General features: G+C 39.8%; 1 protein-coding gene across 5 annotated transcripts; it reads right to left on the bottom strand.

Annotated features, from left to right (window-relative positions):
• Nucleotides 1-2,118: 2,118 nt before the first annotated feature.
• Nucleotides 2,119-15,626, bottom strand: LOC137596283 (transcription regulator protein BACH1-like). Of its 5 annotated transcripts, none has more exons than XM_068316639.1 (6): nucleotides 15,525-15,626; nucleotides 13,228-14,764; nucleotides 12,776-13,033; nucleotides 10,802-11,968; nucleotides 10,267-10,473; nucleotides 2,119-8,100 (listed from the first exon to the last, which is right to left on the bottom strand). In XM_068316639.1, the coding sequence occupies exons 3-6, from the start codon at nucleotides 13,013-13,015 to the stop codon at nucleotides 7,765-7,767; spliced, it is 1,950 nt and encodes a 649-aa protein (XP_068172740.1). In that variant the 5' UTR covers nucleotides 13,016-13,033; nucleotides 13,228-14,764; nucleotides 15,525-15,626; the 3' UTR covers nucleotides 2,119-7,764. The 5 variants fall into 5 exon arrangements, with proteins under 5 accessions (XP_068172740.1, XP_068172741.1, XP_068172743.1 ...); XM_068316640.1 differs by having other exon boundaries at nucleotides 14,410-14,764; XM_068316642.1 differs by having other exon boundaries at nucleotides 14,713-14,764; nucleotides 15,525-15,603.
• Nucleotides 15,627-15,680: the final 54 nt, after the last annotated feature.

The raw sequence follows: 15,680 nt of genomic DNA, 5'->3' as shown, positions 1-15,680 counted from the left end.
AGAACTTATTTTAATGACCACAATTCTTTAACTATCGATGCTTGTTTAACGAGATGCTGATTTTGTATCTGTAGCACTAAATTATTCAGTCAGGGGGCGCCTGCAGCAGAAGCCCAGTCTGCCCATCTGCCACATTGAATCACATTTGTCATTTTATTAGCATATATTTCCCATGCTTTAGCAATTTAGCAAGCAAGCTAACTTCCAGATGTTTTAATTTCTAATGCTTGTTTTGCTCCTTGCTTCATGTTTCCTAATCCTTGCTGCTTAAATACTGTTGAGTCTGTCAGAGGATAATGCTGAAAATCCATATGAAAACAAGGTAAAATGCATATTTAAATCCTTTTAAAATAATGAAATCATGCATTATGCAACAAATTAAAGACAAATAGAAAGAACTGGTTACTTTATTTAAAATAACCTCTAACGGCTGATACAAGGTTTCACTCTGATTAAAAAAAATACTTCAATGAAAAGAAAAAATAGAGAAGAGGGATGTGGAGAGTAATGACTGAAAAAAAAGAGAGATCATCCAGATTTTTTGTTGGAAAAAAGGAATATAGGCTATGACACAGGAGATATGTGAAAACAGATACAGAGTTCAAGGGAGCTTTGCATTAATCTTGTGTTGTAATGACAGTGAAGGTTTTGGTATTCTGATGAATTCCAGGATTGGGCTTAAACTGCTTTCATTTTGTTTGCTGGTCTTTAATCTTCTAACCCTGCGTTCTTAATCAGAACTCAGAGCAGGTTTTTAATCTCCCATGAATGAGGCCACAGATTACGTGCCTCTGACCTTGTCATGCTGCACAGCTGCTTCCTCCCCAAATCAAGTTTCTCTTCCTGTGTAGTTTGCAAAAGAGGATAATCTTACGTTTTGAGCTACAATTCTCAAAAATCCAAACAGCGTAAGACACAAATATTGGAGGAAAGACCCTAATTTTTAAATAAAGAATTTTAAAAGTGGGCCGAACAAATTCATACCACTTTTGTGTTTGAAAGTGAGTCCAGCTTTAGCAAATATCAATTTGAGGATTTTCTTCAGATGTGTGTCATGGTAGTTCAGGGCAATCAGAGTTCATTTTACCTCAAGAAAGTAGTGCATCCCTGGGATGCACTGCAACAAAAATGTTTGCATCCCAGCGTTTATGCATCCCAAAAGTAATACCAGAGTATACGGTAAAAGCCATATGTAAGGATTGAGTTTAGCCATTAGTACAATATAAAAACTAAACTAACTGTTCATTTTGATGATATTATTAATAATGTCATAACTGTTTATTAAGTAAAAAGAAAAAAATAAATAAATTACATATTATTTTTATAAAAATGTTAAAGCCTGGTAGTTATTCTTTAAAAAAAGTTTTAGAAATATTGTGTCAGAGTAAATTATTTGAGCATAAAGAACTAACCTCTTTACATTTGTTACGTCTGTTGACTCGTCTGTAAGGATGCTTAATACCGGAGATGCCTAAATTTTTTCTATTAACTTAGCAACTTTGGCCAAACTATCCAAAAGTAGGCTTTCAGTGACGTACGAGTCATAATCCATGTTTTGTTGTTAAAGGAGATCCACATCAGGTACACCAATGCCATGCATAAGTTCAATGATAGTTTTAAACTTGTTGAAGGGTTTATCTTCAGTAGTCATCCATTTCAAAACCTTAAAAAATGTTATGTGCATAACATTGATTTGATTGTGTTGTGTGCATACCTCACAACACATGTACAGTAACTTTTTCCATAGCTATCAACGTGCCTCACCCATGGAAACAATCGCGTCCATTGGTGTACAAATGCTCGGATTTTGCTGGTTTTTGCTTGTCTTCTTCTCCCTCTTCATTCTTACTGTCCACAGAAATATCTGTCTCTTTGTCTTCATAAATTTTTGATTGATTTTTATCCAAAAAAGCACTGATTGTCATTTGTTTCTTTTCGGAGGCATGGTGATACTACAAGCAAACCTCGGTTTCCGACCACAATTCGTTGCGAAAGGCTGTTCGAATACCAATTTGTTCAAATTCCAACTACATTTTTCACATTACAAATAATGTAAATGGTCTTAATCCATTCCAAGAAAAACTACCTTTTTTCAACATGTTATTTCATAATGTCATTTATTTATCAAATTGTATAGTAATGAAACATATCAAAGAAATGTAAAAGAAAGAAGCAAACACGAGAAAGAAAGAAAAAAAACATCAACATAATCAGGTTAACCTACTTTACAAGTTAACATTGTCTTTTAGACAGAAGTTTACGGTACCGTAACTCGTACCAACGGCAATGGAACGCAAATTAAGTGAAAAATTACTGAGTACAGTAAACTAAAATAAAATGCACATTCACGTTTTCTCTCGACTTTTCTTGCCTTTTCTCGTGCTTGGAAGCGAGAAATAATAATAATAATATAGATTTATATAGCGCTTTTCTGGACACTCAAAGATGCTTTACATTGGATCCATTATTCATTCACTCCTCATTCATACTTGGTGATGGTAACTACGAATGTAGCAACAGCTGCAGACCGACGGAGGCGTGGATGCCAATCTGCGCCTACGGCCCCACCGATCGCTTGCGTAACAACCACACACATTCACACACCAGCGAGTGCCCCACTGGAGGCAAGGAGAGTAAAGTGTCTTGCCCAAGCACAGAACGACAAATGACTCAGCCAGAGCGGGAATCGAACCGTCGATCTTAAATCATTGGACGACCCGTGATACCACTGATCCACGGTCGCCCCAAAAAGTTGTTTGTTTCGCGTTCGACTTCCAAATTTTGTTCAACTTCTAAGACAAAAAAATTCAAATTTTTTTGAAGCAACACGAGACATAATGGTGATTTCCGGGTTCAAAATTTAAGTGGAGAAATGGATAAATTGTGAATATTTTTTGTTGAATGGAAGTGCATTTTTCCCAATATTATATCGCGGAAAAAGGTAGCATCCATTTTTTTAAATTGTAAGCATTTAAAGCTTGCGTCCCTGGGATGCACGCTGTCTGACGATTGTGCGTCCCCGTCAAAAATTGTGTCAATGACGCGAGGACGCACGCAAACAAGAACACTGGGCAATGATATGTTATCATTTAATCCTTTTGACTTTTTTTAGAAGGAGCAACACATGTTGAGTTTGTCAATGTTCGGAATGTCAGTGTAAGTTGACTTCATATTATAGACACAGACATGTACACTCTAAAATGTGAGAAGTTGAGCTTACTTAAAAGAATTCAGGAAACAGATTGCACTAAAAAAGGTAGGTAAATATAACTAGCAATCTGAAGTTAAATTTACTACATATCTAGGTAGGTTAAATTCAAATCTAGTTACATTTACTTAATTCTGTAGTTATTTAAATTTAAGAATAGCAAGAATATAAAAGAATAATAAACTTGACCTGAGTATTACCAACTTAAGTAAGCCTAAACTTAAAATAGTTGCTGCTAGTTGCTGATTTCAGTGTGCTGTATGCAATATTTACAAATCAGACTGAAAAAATCATGTCCATAATCCCCAAGGAAAAATGGAAGACATACAGGACACCAGTCCTCAAGGCCTTGACATCATAGGTCTATAATTGGGAAAAAGAGTGAAATAAGGAAAATCATTTTCTGAAGAAACTGCATCACATTTTTCCAAATTAAGTTATTTAAAGGAATACATTGCACCCTCGTTCCTCGCGGTGAATGCGTTCCAGGAACCACACGCAATAAACATATTCCGTGATAGAGCGCCAAACTATTTATCTTATTATTTACGGTAATTTAAACGTTCATGACCCTCCCCATACTGATATCAAACCACTTTCTATCTGTATTGCCTTTTCCACACTCTTATTGACTGTTTAAAGCACTTTTGTGTCTCACGTAAGTCAGAAACTTACGGTACGAGTGCACTTCCAGATGCCGTCATCCACCAGAATGCACATGGGTATCACGTGGCTGCCGACCAAAAATCCGCGATGAGGTGAAGTCGTGAGCGTTGATGCGCGAATACACGAGGGCACACTATAGTTTGATATGATCGGAAAGGTATTTGCTTGTCTTGCTGAGTTGGAATATAACATCAGTATCACTTTCATGTCTGTACGGCAAACATGTGCCATTGTCAGTAGCTGGTTAGCAGGGTATTTGTGTGTGTGGAAAGTAGAACATTGTCAGAAAGGAATAACTCCCACTTTCCTGCAAGTTTTCCCTGCAAGAATACAGGGGGGGCGGCAGTGGCTCAGTGGTAAAGCGGGCGGTAGAGCGGGTCGTCCTATGATTTAAGATCGGCGGTTCGATTCCCGCTCCCGCCCCCCCAAAAATACCCGGAGGTGAGCTAACAGTGGGAGGTGTCAGCTCATCTCCGGAGCACTGCCGAGGCACCCTTGAGCAAGGTGCCGTCCCCTTTACAAATTGCTCATTTGAGGCGCACCAAGAAGGAGCTGCCTGCCACTCTACCTCCCCTGCATGCCTACAGGCCCCTTTGTGTGTGTGTGTGTGATACAGGGGCCTGTACTCACAAATATGTATGCATGCGTTTGTAATCAGTAGCTAGAGTGTGCTTTCTTAATTTCCCTTCGGGGATCAAACCAGTATATAAAATTAAAAAAAAAAAAATTAAAAAGAATAGAAGGAGTGTTTACCCTTGTTTCAACCTGGTAAAGAATCTCCTTAAGTGTCTTACAAATTATTCCAGTTTTAGATTTTAAGATCTCAAGGAAATGAGGGGAATGGTGGACCAAGGACTCAAATAAGCCTTGTTCAAGATCTTCACTTGCCACTCCTTGAATTCTGCAAAGATCTTTTAGTCTGGCCTTTAACCTACAAATCAAGTTTATTCCATATTGATATTTCATTTAGTATCTTATATGGGATTTTAATGTTTGATCAATATGGGAAAAAGCCATTTTAATGTCATTCGGAATTCATTGTTCCTCCAGAAATACATGGTATTATGTAGAATATCATGCTGTCTTTAATGGTGTCCCAACAAGTGCCCTTCAGAGGAAACACTTTTCTCCAAGCACTCCTCCTCCTCCTCTTCCTTTTGGCTTTTCCCTTCAGGGGTCGCCACAGGAAATCAATTGCCTCCATCTAACCCTGTCTTCTGCATCCTCTTCTCTCACACCAGCTACCTTCATGTCCTCTTTCACTACATCCATAAGCCTCCTCTTTGGTCTTCCTCTAGGCCTTCTGTCTGGCAGTTCAAAACTCAGCATCCTTCTACCAATATATTCACTATCTCCCCTCTGGACATGTCCAAACCATTTCAGTCTGACCTCTCTGACTTTATCTCCAAAACCCCTAACATGTGCTGTCCCTCTGATGTACTCATTCCTGATCCTATCCTTCCTGGTCACTCTCAGAGAACCTCAGCATCTTCATCTCTGCTACCTATGCAATTTCCTCCGGGATTAATAAAGTATCTATCTATCTATCTATCTATCTATCTATCCAGCTGTCTCCTGTCTTTTCCTCAGTGACACTGTCTCTAGACCAAAGAACATCGCTGGTCTCACCACAGTTTTCTCCACCTTTCCTTTCATTTTAGCTGAAAACTCTTCTATCACACCTAACACTTTTGTCCAAGCACTAATTTATCATAAATATTGATTCTCAGATTAAACACAAACATAAGAATTGCTTTGGACTGTTACAGGTCCTGCAGCAAGTTTCTTTTGATACACCATCTTGGGCAGTTTACAGTGGGGAACAAAACTTGTACTCTAAAATTGACATGTAAATAATAATGTACAAGAAGCTGTCTTCAAAATATTGCATTCAATTTACCCTGTTAATGTTGGTCAAACATGCTACAGCTCTTTTTTCACAATGCTCACATGCTTGAACCTGGCAGCACGGCATCCAACTGGTGATTGTATTAGAGAGCATCTTCATACTATCCTCAACCAACAATTCATCCAAAATCAAATAAAGGAACCTTGTAAACAGATGCTGCAAAACATTATCAAATGAATGTCACAAGCCTGTGAAAAAAGAATCTATTGTTCATTGGCAGGTAGCTCATCATACCTTACAGTTAGCGTCTAAGGTTGTGAGGATAGAAAAACAACATCTTCCTCTGCCTTTGATGTTGTGAGGACCCTCTACAACTGTTATTAGTTGCCAGTGTAATTACCACTTTTACCATGAGCATTGTTCCTCGGGAAAATAAGAATGCCCTTTCTGTCACTGCTGCCAAGTGCTACAGTAATTACGTGACAAGACACAAAACAAAGTTGACATGGTTAAGGTACTTTTTACTATATGTAAAAATTTCACAAGTTGTTGGAAAGAAACAGAAACAACGGCACATTTTTATATGTGTGGCTGGTAAAGAGCAAAAAGCATGTTTAGGAATAAACGTAATGAAGCCAACAAATCCAATTGCTTGTTTCTTTTAGCCATATACATTTTGTATGCGTTGGGGGTGGGGGGTGGGTCGGGGTGTATACTGATATGTACAGTGGTTCAACAGCATTTCTGCTCTTCCCAATTGGCTGCCAGCTAAACATGAACGTGCACATAAATAACAACAAACATGCGATTCAATTCTAAAAGAGAACCACAAGTGAGGTTGTACAGACAAATTTAATATAATTAATTTTAAAAAATGTAATTACATTTTAATTACTTTTCATTAATTTTCAACTGGGGATAAGGAAAATGTTTCCATGAGTTTGACCTTTCTTTCTAGCATCTACAGATTTATGAATGCAGCTTAGAGAGACAGATACTTCTGGTTTCCAGTCTCCATTGTTTTCACGACTAACATCATTAGCCTCATCATTGTCTACTTTTAATTAGGAATTCAAACTTCATCCAATCTACAGTCATCTTATTTTTTCACTGGAGTGCTTTAGATCTAATATATCAATAAGCTCTGGCACAACCTTCTTAAATATCCATTTGTTTTGTTGCATGCCCACCAATGACGACTACACAATGATTTTTTTTAAAGTGGAACTTACGGATCAACGAGTACACACATGCAGAAATTAAGTCTTGAGTCAGAAGAAGCAAGTCCGCAGTGCTTAGTGTGGTAAACAGAGCTGTACTTCCATCTATTGGTCAAACTGAGGAAGTGTGTGTTCCTTCATCTTGCTTATTGAAATGAACATTATTTTAGCTGAATCTTTTAATTCTGTCATTCATGAACACATAATAAAAACACTCAAAAAAAGAGGAAGAACTAAATATAAGAAGATGCTGTGTTAATGTGCAACAGTGCATGAGACATGAATATACAAACATCACCTTCATGTTTCTGACTTCACACTATGTAATGCGTAAGGCACGTTTTACAACTCCTTTGTAACACTTCCAGACACTCTGGAACCACGCCTCAAATATTCACAGATTGGCATTCAAATAATGCTGCTGAAAATTTTGATTACATGTAGGAATACTTCACATCTACTGTGAAGGATTCTGATAGTGCTGCACATATTTAATCAGAAGAAATAGCTACAGGATGAAGTAATACAGTACAAAATTAGAATGACAGAAAAAAATTGCATAAAAACAGTGAGACTAATTTCAGGCATAGGACAGTCAGGTTTTAAGCTTCCCTGATGGGAAAAGAAAACGTATCGTTTTCTCTTTTACAAATGATTACATTTTGAAATTTTCGAAAAGATGAAGTTAGCTACTGTGTTTACACAGAGAAATATATTTTACAAATGCAGTGGAGGAAATTTTAATTTCTTTTTCAAAATACTGATATGAGACTGAGATTCACTGAGTGTAATACACAGGAAAATAGATATATTCCAAGAGACTACAGTACATTGTTCATACCCACACAGATGTTGATCAGAGACACAGGGTCTGTGTAGCCATGTTGGGAACTTGAGTCTGGCAGCTCAGTGTTGGCTGAGCATTCTGGCTGCTGGCTCATGTCACACTCTATCTGGGACTCCTTGTCTTTACCTTGGAGGCGAGAAGAGGCGGTGGCTGCTTCGGCTGAAAGTTTGGTGAGAAGCTGCAGGCAGTCCTGATCAGAGCCAGATTCGACGCTCACACTCTTGCATAACCGGCACAGACTCTGCCGCGTCTCCTCCAGGTTCTGCTCCAGCTGGGTTTGTTCCTGCAGCAGACGCTCTTTTTCACTGGTCTGGAGAGTAAAAGACGGGTAACATTTCATTACTTCAGTTCCTAAAGCCTCCAAAGTGAAGAAGAAGTTAAAGAGACACTCAGCAGAGCTTTATATTTAGTCATCAGTCCTCAGTCTTCTCTTCTGTGTTGTCATTCACGCCACTTAACGTTCATTTCTCTGCCTTCATGATTTTATAGTAGCAGATGGGGACTGGCTGCATTTGATAGTTGCCATTTTAATACTATGCTATTATTAAAGTTTGAGTAAAATTGAACAGACCTTCTCTGTGGTGCATTGTAGATGCACATTTTACTCCTTTGACTGTGACCGACATCCAGATGTCCTACAACCTATGTACTTCATTAAAACACTTGGCAGCAAAGGACTATGGTGAATCCTAGCATATTTTAACAGGAAATGCTGTGAAGCACTTTTCTCCTATCAAAAACAAAATAACAATATTTTTCATTGTGGTAAATAACTTTAATGTGGACACGTTCTGCTGGATTTGATGTGTTTCATAATAATAATTTTTAAAAAATTGCGTGACCGATCCTTGGTTTTTCCTGATACTATTTACCTCTTATGTCTAAAATTTTTGAATCATGCTGCCGATTCAGTCAAGATTGCAGCCGTTTATAATGGTCTCCACTAGAGGTCAGTATAGGTTCTTATTTCCTTTCGGCTTTTCCCTTCAGGGGTCGCCACAGTGAATCAGTCTCCATCTAACCCTGTCTTCTGCATCCTCTTCTCTCACACCAACTACATTCATGTCCTCTTTCACTACATCCATAAGCCTCCTCTTTGGTCTTCCTCTAGGCCTCCTGCCTGGCAGTTCAAAACTCAGCATCCTTCTACCAATATATCCACTATCTCTCCTCTGGACATGTCCAAACCATCTCAGTCTGGCCTCTCTGACTTTATCTCCAAAACCTCTAACATGTGCTGTCCCTCTGATGTACTCATTCCTGATCCTATCCTTCCTGGTCACTCTCAAAGAGAACCTCAGCATCTTCATCTCTACTACCTCTAGCTCTGTCTCCTGTCTTTTCCTCAGTGACACTGTCTCTAGGCCAAACAACATCGCTGGTCTCACCCGTTTTGTACACCTTTCCTTTCATTTTAGCTGAAACTCTTCTATCACACATCACACCTGACACTTTCCTCCACCCGTTCCATCCTGCCTGTACACGCTTCTTCACCTCTTTTTCACACTCTCCATTGCTCTGGACTGCTGATCCTAAGTACTTAAAATCCTCCACCTTCTTGATCTCTTCTCCCTGAAACCTCTCTTCCACTTGGATCCGAGCTGTTCAACTACTCTTTCCCATAACTTCATTGTATGGCTCTTCAGCTTTATTCCTCTGTAGTTGCCACAACTCTGCACATCTCCCCTGTTCTTAAAAATGGGCACTAGCACACTTCTCCTCCATTCCTCAGGCATCTTCTCACTATCTAAGATCCTGTTGAACAACCCACTCAGAAACTCAGTGTTTAGCCACCTCTGCTAGACACTTCCATACCTACACAGGTATATCATCAGGACCGAGAGCCATTCCACTCTTCATCCTCTTCAATGCCCTCCTCACATCTTCCTGACTAATCTTTGCTACTTCCTGGTCCACAACAGCCACCTCAGTCTTTCTCTCTCATTTTCCTTGTTCATCAACTCTTCAAAGTACTCTTTCCATCTTCCATCACACTACTGCCACCTGTCAATACACTTCCATCCCTATCCTTAATCCCCCTAACCTGCTGCATGTCCTTCCCATCTCTGTCTCGCCAACCTGTATAGTCTCTCCCTCCTTGATTACATTAGCTGTATTTGTCCAGTCATCTGGAAGCACCTCCTACCACCCAGAGCCTGTCTTAACTTCTTCCTAAAAGTCATACAACGCTCTTGTTTTTCAGCTTCCACCATTTCGTCCTCTGCTCTGCCTTTGCCCTCTTCATCTTCCTTACCAACAGAGTCATCCTGCACACCACCATCCTATGCTGTTTGGCTACACTCTCACCTACCACTACTTTGCAGTCACTGATCTCCTTCAGATTACACCGTCTACCCAAGATGTAGTCTACCTGTGTGCTCCTACCTCCACTCTTATAGGTTTATGCCCACAAAAATGAATTGTGAACTCACAGTATGCTTACAAAAATAGAGTGCAGCACATAGACAAGACTTACTAATCTTTTGATTTCACATTCTAGATGGCGAATGCCTTCTAGCTTCCTCTTTCTGCAGCGCTGTGCAGCAACACGATTTTTGCTTCTTCTGCGGATGTCATGGACAAACTCCAGCTGAACTGGATTCAGGTGATTTTTTCTCAGAAGCTGCTGAAAGGCACTTCGGCTCAGTGCAGAGATCTGCGCCACTGGGAATGGGAGCTGCATCTGTAAAATAAGGTACAAGATTTATTTTTACTTCATGGACTTGACATCTTCAATAATAACTAGAACCAAGGCAGTCACACATGGCAACATCCCGCGACACCCCTGAATTCAAATTTTTACCCTGACCTACTTGCATAGGTCAAAGCAGTAGCTTTGGAATGGTTGTGAACGCATTTGGTTGACAAACAAACGGACGAACAAACACACAAATAATGACAATTAAAACACATCACCGCTTTGAAGAGGGATGTAAATAATCAAACAACAGCGGTGAATTGAAGATTTATACGATCTGGAATGAAACAAGAGTGATCTGAATCATAATGACCTCTGCTGCTCTTCTGTTGTTGGCCTCAGTATCCCCATCTGTGTCCAGATCCGAGTCATCCCCAGAGTTGAATGAGGAAGACATGTAGGGGCTCTTCTCTGACTGGGACAGGCTGTCACTGAGAGGAGCCATGTCATTACCTGTCTCAAGGCCCTTTAGGAAGGGACAGTCTCCTACACTGGAGCTCAGATCCAGCTGCTTAAGACAATGAAAGTCTGATGTTTTTGGTGGTTTGTTTTGTTCCATTTGATCCAGGGGGAGAGGCTGAGCCTGAGACAGATTGGACCAAAATCCCAAAATATTTGCCATATGTTCAGCCACCTCTCTCTCCACACTGCTCCTCTCACTTTTTCCCTCTTCTTGGCTTCGAACATTTAGTGTAGGAACTGAGAGATCACTTGTCATCCTCTGTTTGAGCCCATCCTCACTCTGCACAAATAACTGACTGCAATCTCCTGCCCCCGATGTGACGAGTGGACATGAACCAGGGCTACAGCTGGCTTTGGCATCAAGCATCTCATCGGTTGTTTCAACATTGCTGGCTGCTGGCTCGATGAGCTCTGGTGGATTCATATTCCCTGAGGTCGACAGCTCACAGTGTAAGCCACAGTTTGCCAGAGTCATCTCACTTTGATGACATACTCCTCCTATCTGTAGAATGTCTCTTTCACAAAACTGAGAAGGATGTTCGGCTTTGTCTGAGTCCGGACACGGCAAAGACAACATGGGACACACCTCATTTGTTGACAACTCCAGAGATAAGGGGGCCATTTGTGGTCCACAGTTCTCCAAACAGAGGCCTTCTTCTCTGCTGCATGTCTGAGCCTGTGCCCTCTGAGGACACTGCGATGCAAACTCTGTTCGATCATCACCTCTAGAAGGCAATGAGCTTTGTGACTCCAACGCTTTCAGTTGGTTGTTTTGTTGACCAGAGCCGACGCTGACACCGGGGTCTCGGCTCTGACTGCAGGCGCTACGCCTGACCTCCTGTGACATTTGTTTGCCTTCAGAAAACTTTGGGATGAGGAAATCAAAGCATGCTGACTCCAAGTTATGAAATCCTAAAAACTCAGCACTTCTGTGAATGGCATGAATGTTTTCTTTGGTGAAGGGCAGCTTTGATGTGTAGGCAAATTGAAGTAAAGGTTCAAACCCTTCAATGCTCACCTGTGGGTTAAAAGAGAGATAGAAAATGATTGAGGAGAAATAACTTCTTCAGCTTCAAAAACACAAAATAATAGATGAACTGCCAAGAAAATAAAATAAAGAACAAAGCATCAAGATCTGTAGGAATGTCCTAAAGTGACTTGTAGTTTAATAAAACTGCAATTTAACTGTTTCACAACAATCTAACACAAATGCTACAAAAGAAGTCATCTAAAATACAATAAGCTTAACAAACCATGTCATTCTCTCTGGGGTTGAAGACTCCTTTCTTTTTTTTTCACAGGTGTCACGATGCAAACGCACACAAAGGTATGAATCACAATGGAATGACTTCAAACTAGACCAAAAGTCTCAACAACCATCTACTAAAACAACATTTGCACCGTCTCCATTTCTAATGTCATGTCTTTAAGAAAAACTTTCTATTCCATGTGATTAATAACCATTTATAGTCTTGTGCTCTGACTGTGCAGGTATCACAGCTTTCTAAAGCCCCTTTCATGCATTGATACTCTTTAATTGTCCAGACATAAGCCAGAGGAGCAAAGTTTATAAAAAAATTGTCCTAGTCGTTTGGCTCAGACATTACATAGTTTACCTTGCCAGCTCCCTAAAATGAAGTCAGTGTAATGTGCAGTTTAAGTACTGCTGAGCCAATGCCATCAGGAACTTCATGGCTTCAAATCACTGATGCTGATTCATTGAATCAAAGCTTTGTTTAATCCGTACACTACTAAGAACACATTGTGTTTTGCCAGCATGATACTGACTTGAGCTGATCCTCTTGCTGAGCAGCAGGACACTGACCTCGTCCGGCAAGGTGATGACAGGATTTGGACTGGTGACACTGGTAACCTTGCTGTGAAAGTACACACTGCAGGAAGCCAATACAGAGCGATGGGCCCGAAAACTCCTGTTTCCCACCACCACAGTCACATCGCAAAGGACGTCCTGCAGCCTCTGGTCGTTGAGACACTGGAGGACATGGGTGCTGTGCACTGCAGACTGAAAGGTGAACACTGACGTGCGAGAAGCTTGACCTAACATGGTTCTGACCAAGTCAACCTGTGTGACAAAGGAAAGAAACAAGATAAAATACCATCATTTGTCTAAATACCTTGAGTGGGAGGTTTACAGCTAAAAAATATTGGCAGGGAATTTTTTAATTGGTACAAGGTTTGATAATGGAAAAATAAGTTATTTTTGAATAACTGATTAACAAGAAAAATGACAATTTCTAAATATTCATCCTCTCTCACCTTCCTTTCGTCCAAAAATGCCTTTTGCTGCTGTTTATTTCTGGGCTAACATCGAGTCCACAGCCAACAGAGTAGCAGCACATGCAGCAGCAATAATTTCAGGGGTTTAAAATCTGGACCAGGTCTTGTTCAAGAATTCACTTTATCTTGACTTCGATTCTGGATCAGATTTTCACAAATGGGTCAAAGAATCTTAAATCTTTGGAATTATGAAAACTTTATTTGAAAACTGTGAAAAAACTAGAGATGTTGCTGCAGCCATGTGATGATGCAACATGACCTTTGATGAATGAAATTCATTTGGTTCATTGCAGAAGTCCATGGCTCTTTGTTTCATTTTTGATCTTCATGAATATGCTATTTAAAAAAGAAAAAAGTAGTAATCTGAAGTTATTTAATTAAAAAAAACAACCAAACTAACAGTTTCATATATTGGTCTATAAGTTTGTTTTTTTTCTAAACACATTCATGATGTGCTCTCCCTGTTCCTCAAACTGTTCAAGAAGCTCTCCCTGTATCCGTCAGCGGTTTCTTCCTCAGTTCCACCAAAACCTGTGAAGAGGCCTGCCTTACAAATTTCACAATACAGTCATGAGTGAACCGTTTATACGACAGAAAGACATTCCTTGTCAAGTCTCAGACAGTCAGCCTGCGCCCTGTCTTGTAACCATGGCATCTCAGCCCTGTTGGTTTCATGAAATCTTTATGTGAATAATTATTAACTAGATTAATATTATTACTTTGTCTTGTATGTTTTACCCATTTCTATCATGAGCACCTACAGTATCAATTGTAATGTACAATTTTCCTTTCCTTCCTTCCAGTTTACTTTTTGGTCAAAGGAATGACTGTGCTTACTTAATACTCTCAAGAAATAATGATAATACTGATTCAAGCAACTCTAGAACCTTGTGATTACTACTTAAATCTTTATATGTAGTATTCGTTTCTTGTGAATGTCATTTGCCTTCTGTATTTCTATCCAATGTTCCTTTCTTTTCAATTCATACTTTCAATCAAAGCTTCTCTACACTTTTATTTCTGTCACTCAGTCATAGGCACTGCTTCCGCTTTATCCTCACTGTTCTGACTGACTTCTCCTTTCCCATCCATTGTGTTTTATTTTTCCCTGATCGCTTCACTTGTCCTGCTCACTGGACTCTCACTATAGTATCTCCCTACCAATCCTGTTGTCCTTCCTCTCTTCCATTTTTCTTCTGTCCCTCCACACGTAGGTTCCTTCTGGATGTTCTATTTATATCCCAAATCCACAGATATGCAATACAGGGAAATTGGTGACTCCCAATTTCATTCACATCTATTCGTAAGTGTGAATGTGAGCAAGTCTTTGTCTTTCCATTTGTTGACCCTGTGGTGGACTGACTTGTCCAGGTTGTATACTGCTCCTCCATGACTCCATAAAGAACAAATGATTATAAAATGAAATGGATGGATGTTCTTCATGTAAAGATGTGCTCATCCAACCTCTGACCAACTTTGTGATGAGAACGCACCGGATGATATTCTTCCTTCCAACCTTTAAATAGTGATGGGAACATGAGAATAAAGTTAGAAATAAATAATCAAGCTACCTAATGTAACCTGTTGATATGATCTTCCCTGGGATGATATGATCCAGTTTTCTAGGCACTGGTTTTCTTAAAGGGATCTGGTCCAACAACACGCTGTGAACCCTTTCTATTACGCATGTTCACAAATAAATAAATAAAATAAAGTTTGACATCATCTGTTTTCCATCACACCTTCACAGCAGTGACGGGAGAGAACGGACGACCATATGGAGAGCTAGGAATCTGAAGCTAACTTTCAACGTCGTGTAACAAAACAATCAGTTTACAACAATGTAACATCAGCTTGACGAAGAACCTTATAAAGTCTTTGTAATCAGCAACACAGATTAGAACGATTCACTAATTAGCTCACATAACAATCAAAAGTGCTGCCATGTCTAATAGGGAGTAAGTTTAAAATGCTGATTCATGCTTAGCAAAGTTATCACTACCCAACATAAAAAAACAATCTGGCGTAGGTTAGCAGTGATGTAGACTATTTGGTACTGTGTTATTTTCTGACAGGCATTCTCTCGGTTGTTTTGTGTATGTGAAGTTAATACAGTTCATGTTATCCATAACGGAAAGCTGTACGATAGGCCAAAAGGTTAGGTGCTAATACTAGTCGCTTCCCGAGCGTGCATCTTCTTAATGTTAGCCAAGTACCGAAACCTTCAAAACTGACAACCTGTCAAATCTCATACAAAAGGCTAAATGCTCACTGACCTGCAATGTCAGCTTGATAACATTGCCATCGGTACATTTTCCGTGGAGACAGTTCTGGCATAGACTCTGATCTCTGTTAGGGACATCCGGAGTCAGGGCTCCTGTTGTCATGTGACAGATGAGACCTCACTGTTAGCGCTTACTGCGCATGCTCAG

Source organism: Antennarius striatus, chromosome 6 (assembly GCF_040054535.1).
Source record: "Antennarius striatus isolate MH-2024 chromosome 6, ASM4005453v1, whole genome shotgun sequence".
Taxonomy (NCBI): domain Eukaryota; kingdom Metazoa; phylum Chordata; class Actinopteri; order Lophiiformes; family Antennariidae; genus Antennarius; species Antennarius striatus.
This window is presented reverse-complemented; position numbering and strand designations above follow the sequence as displayed.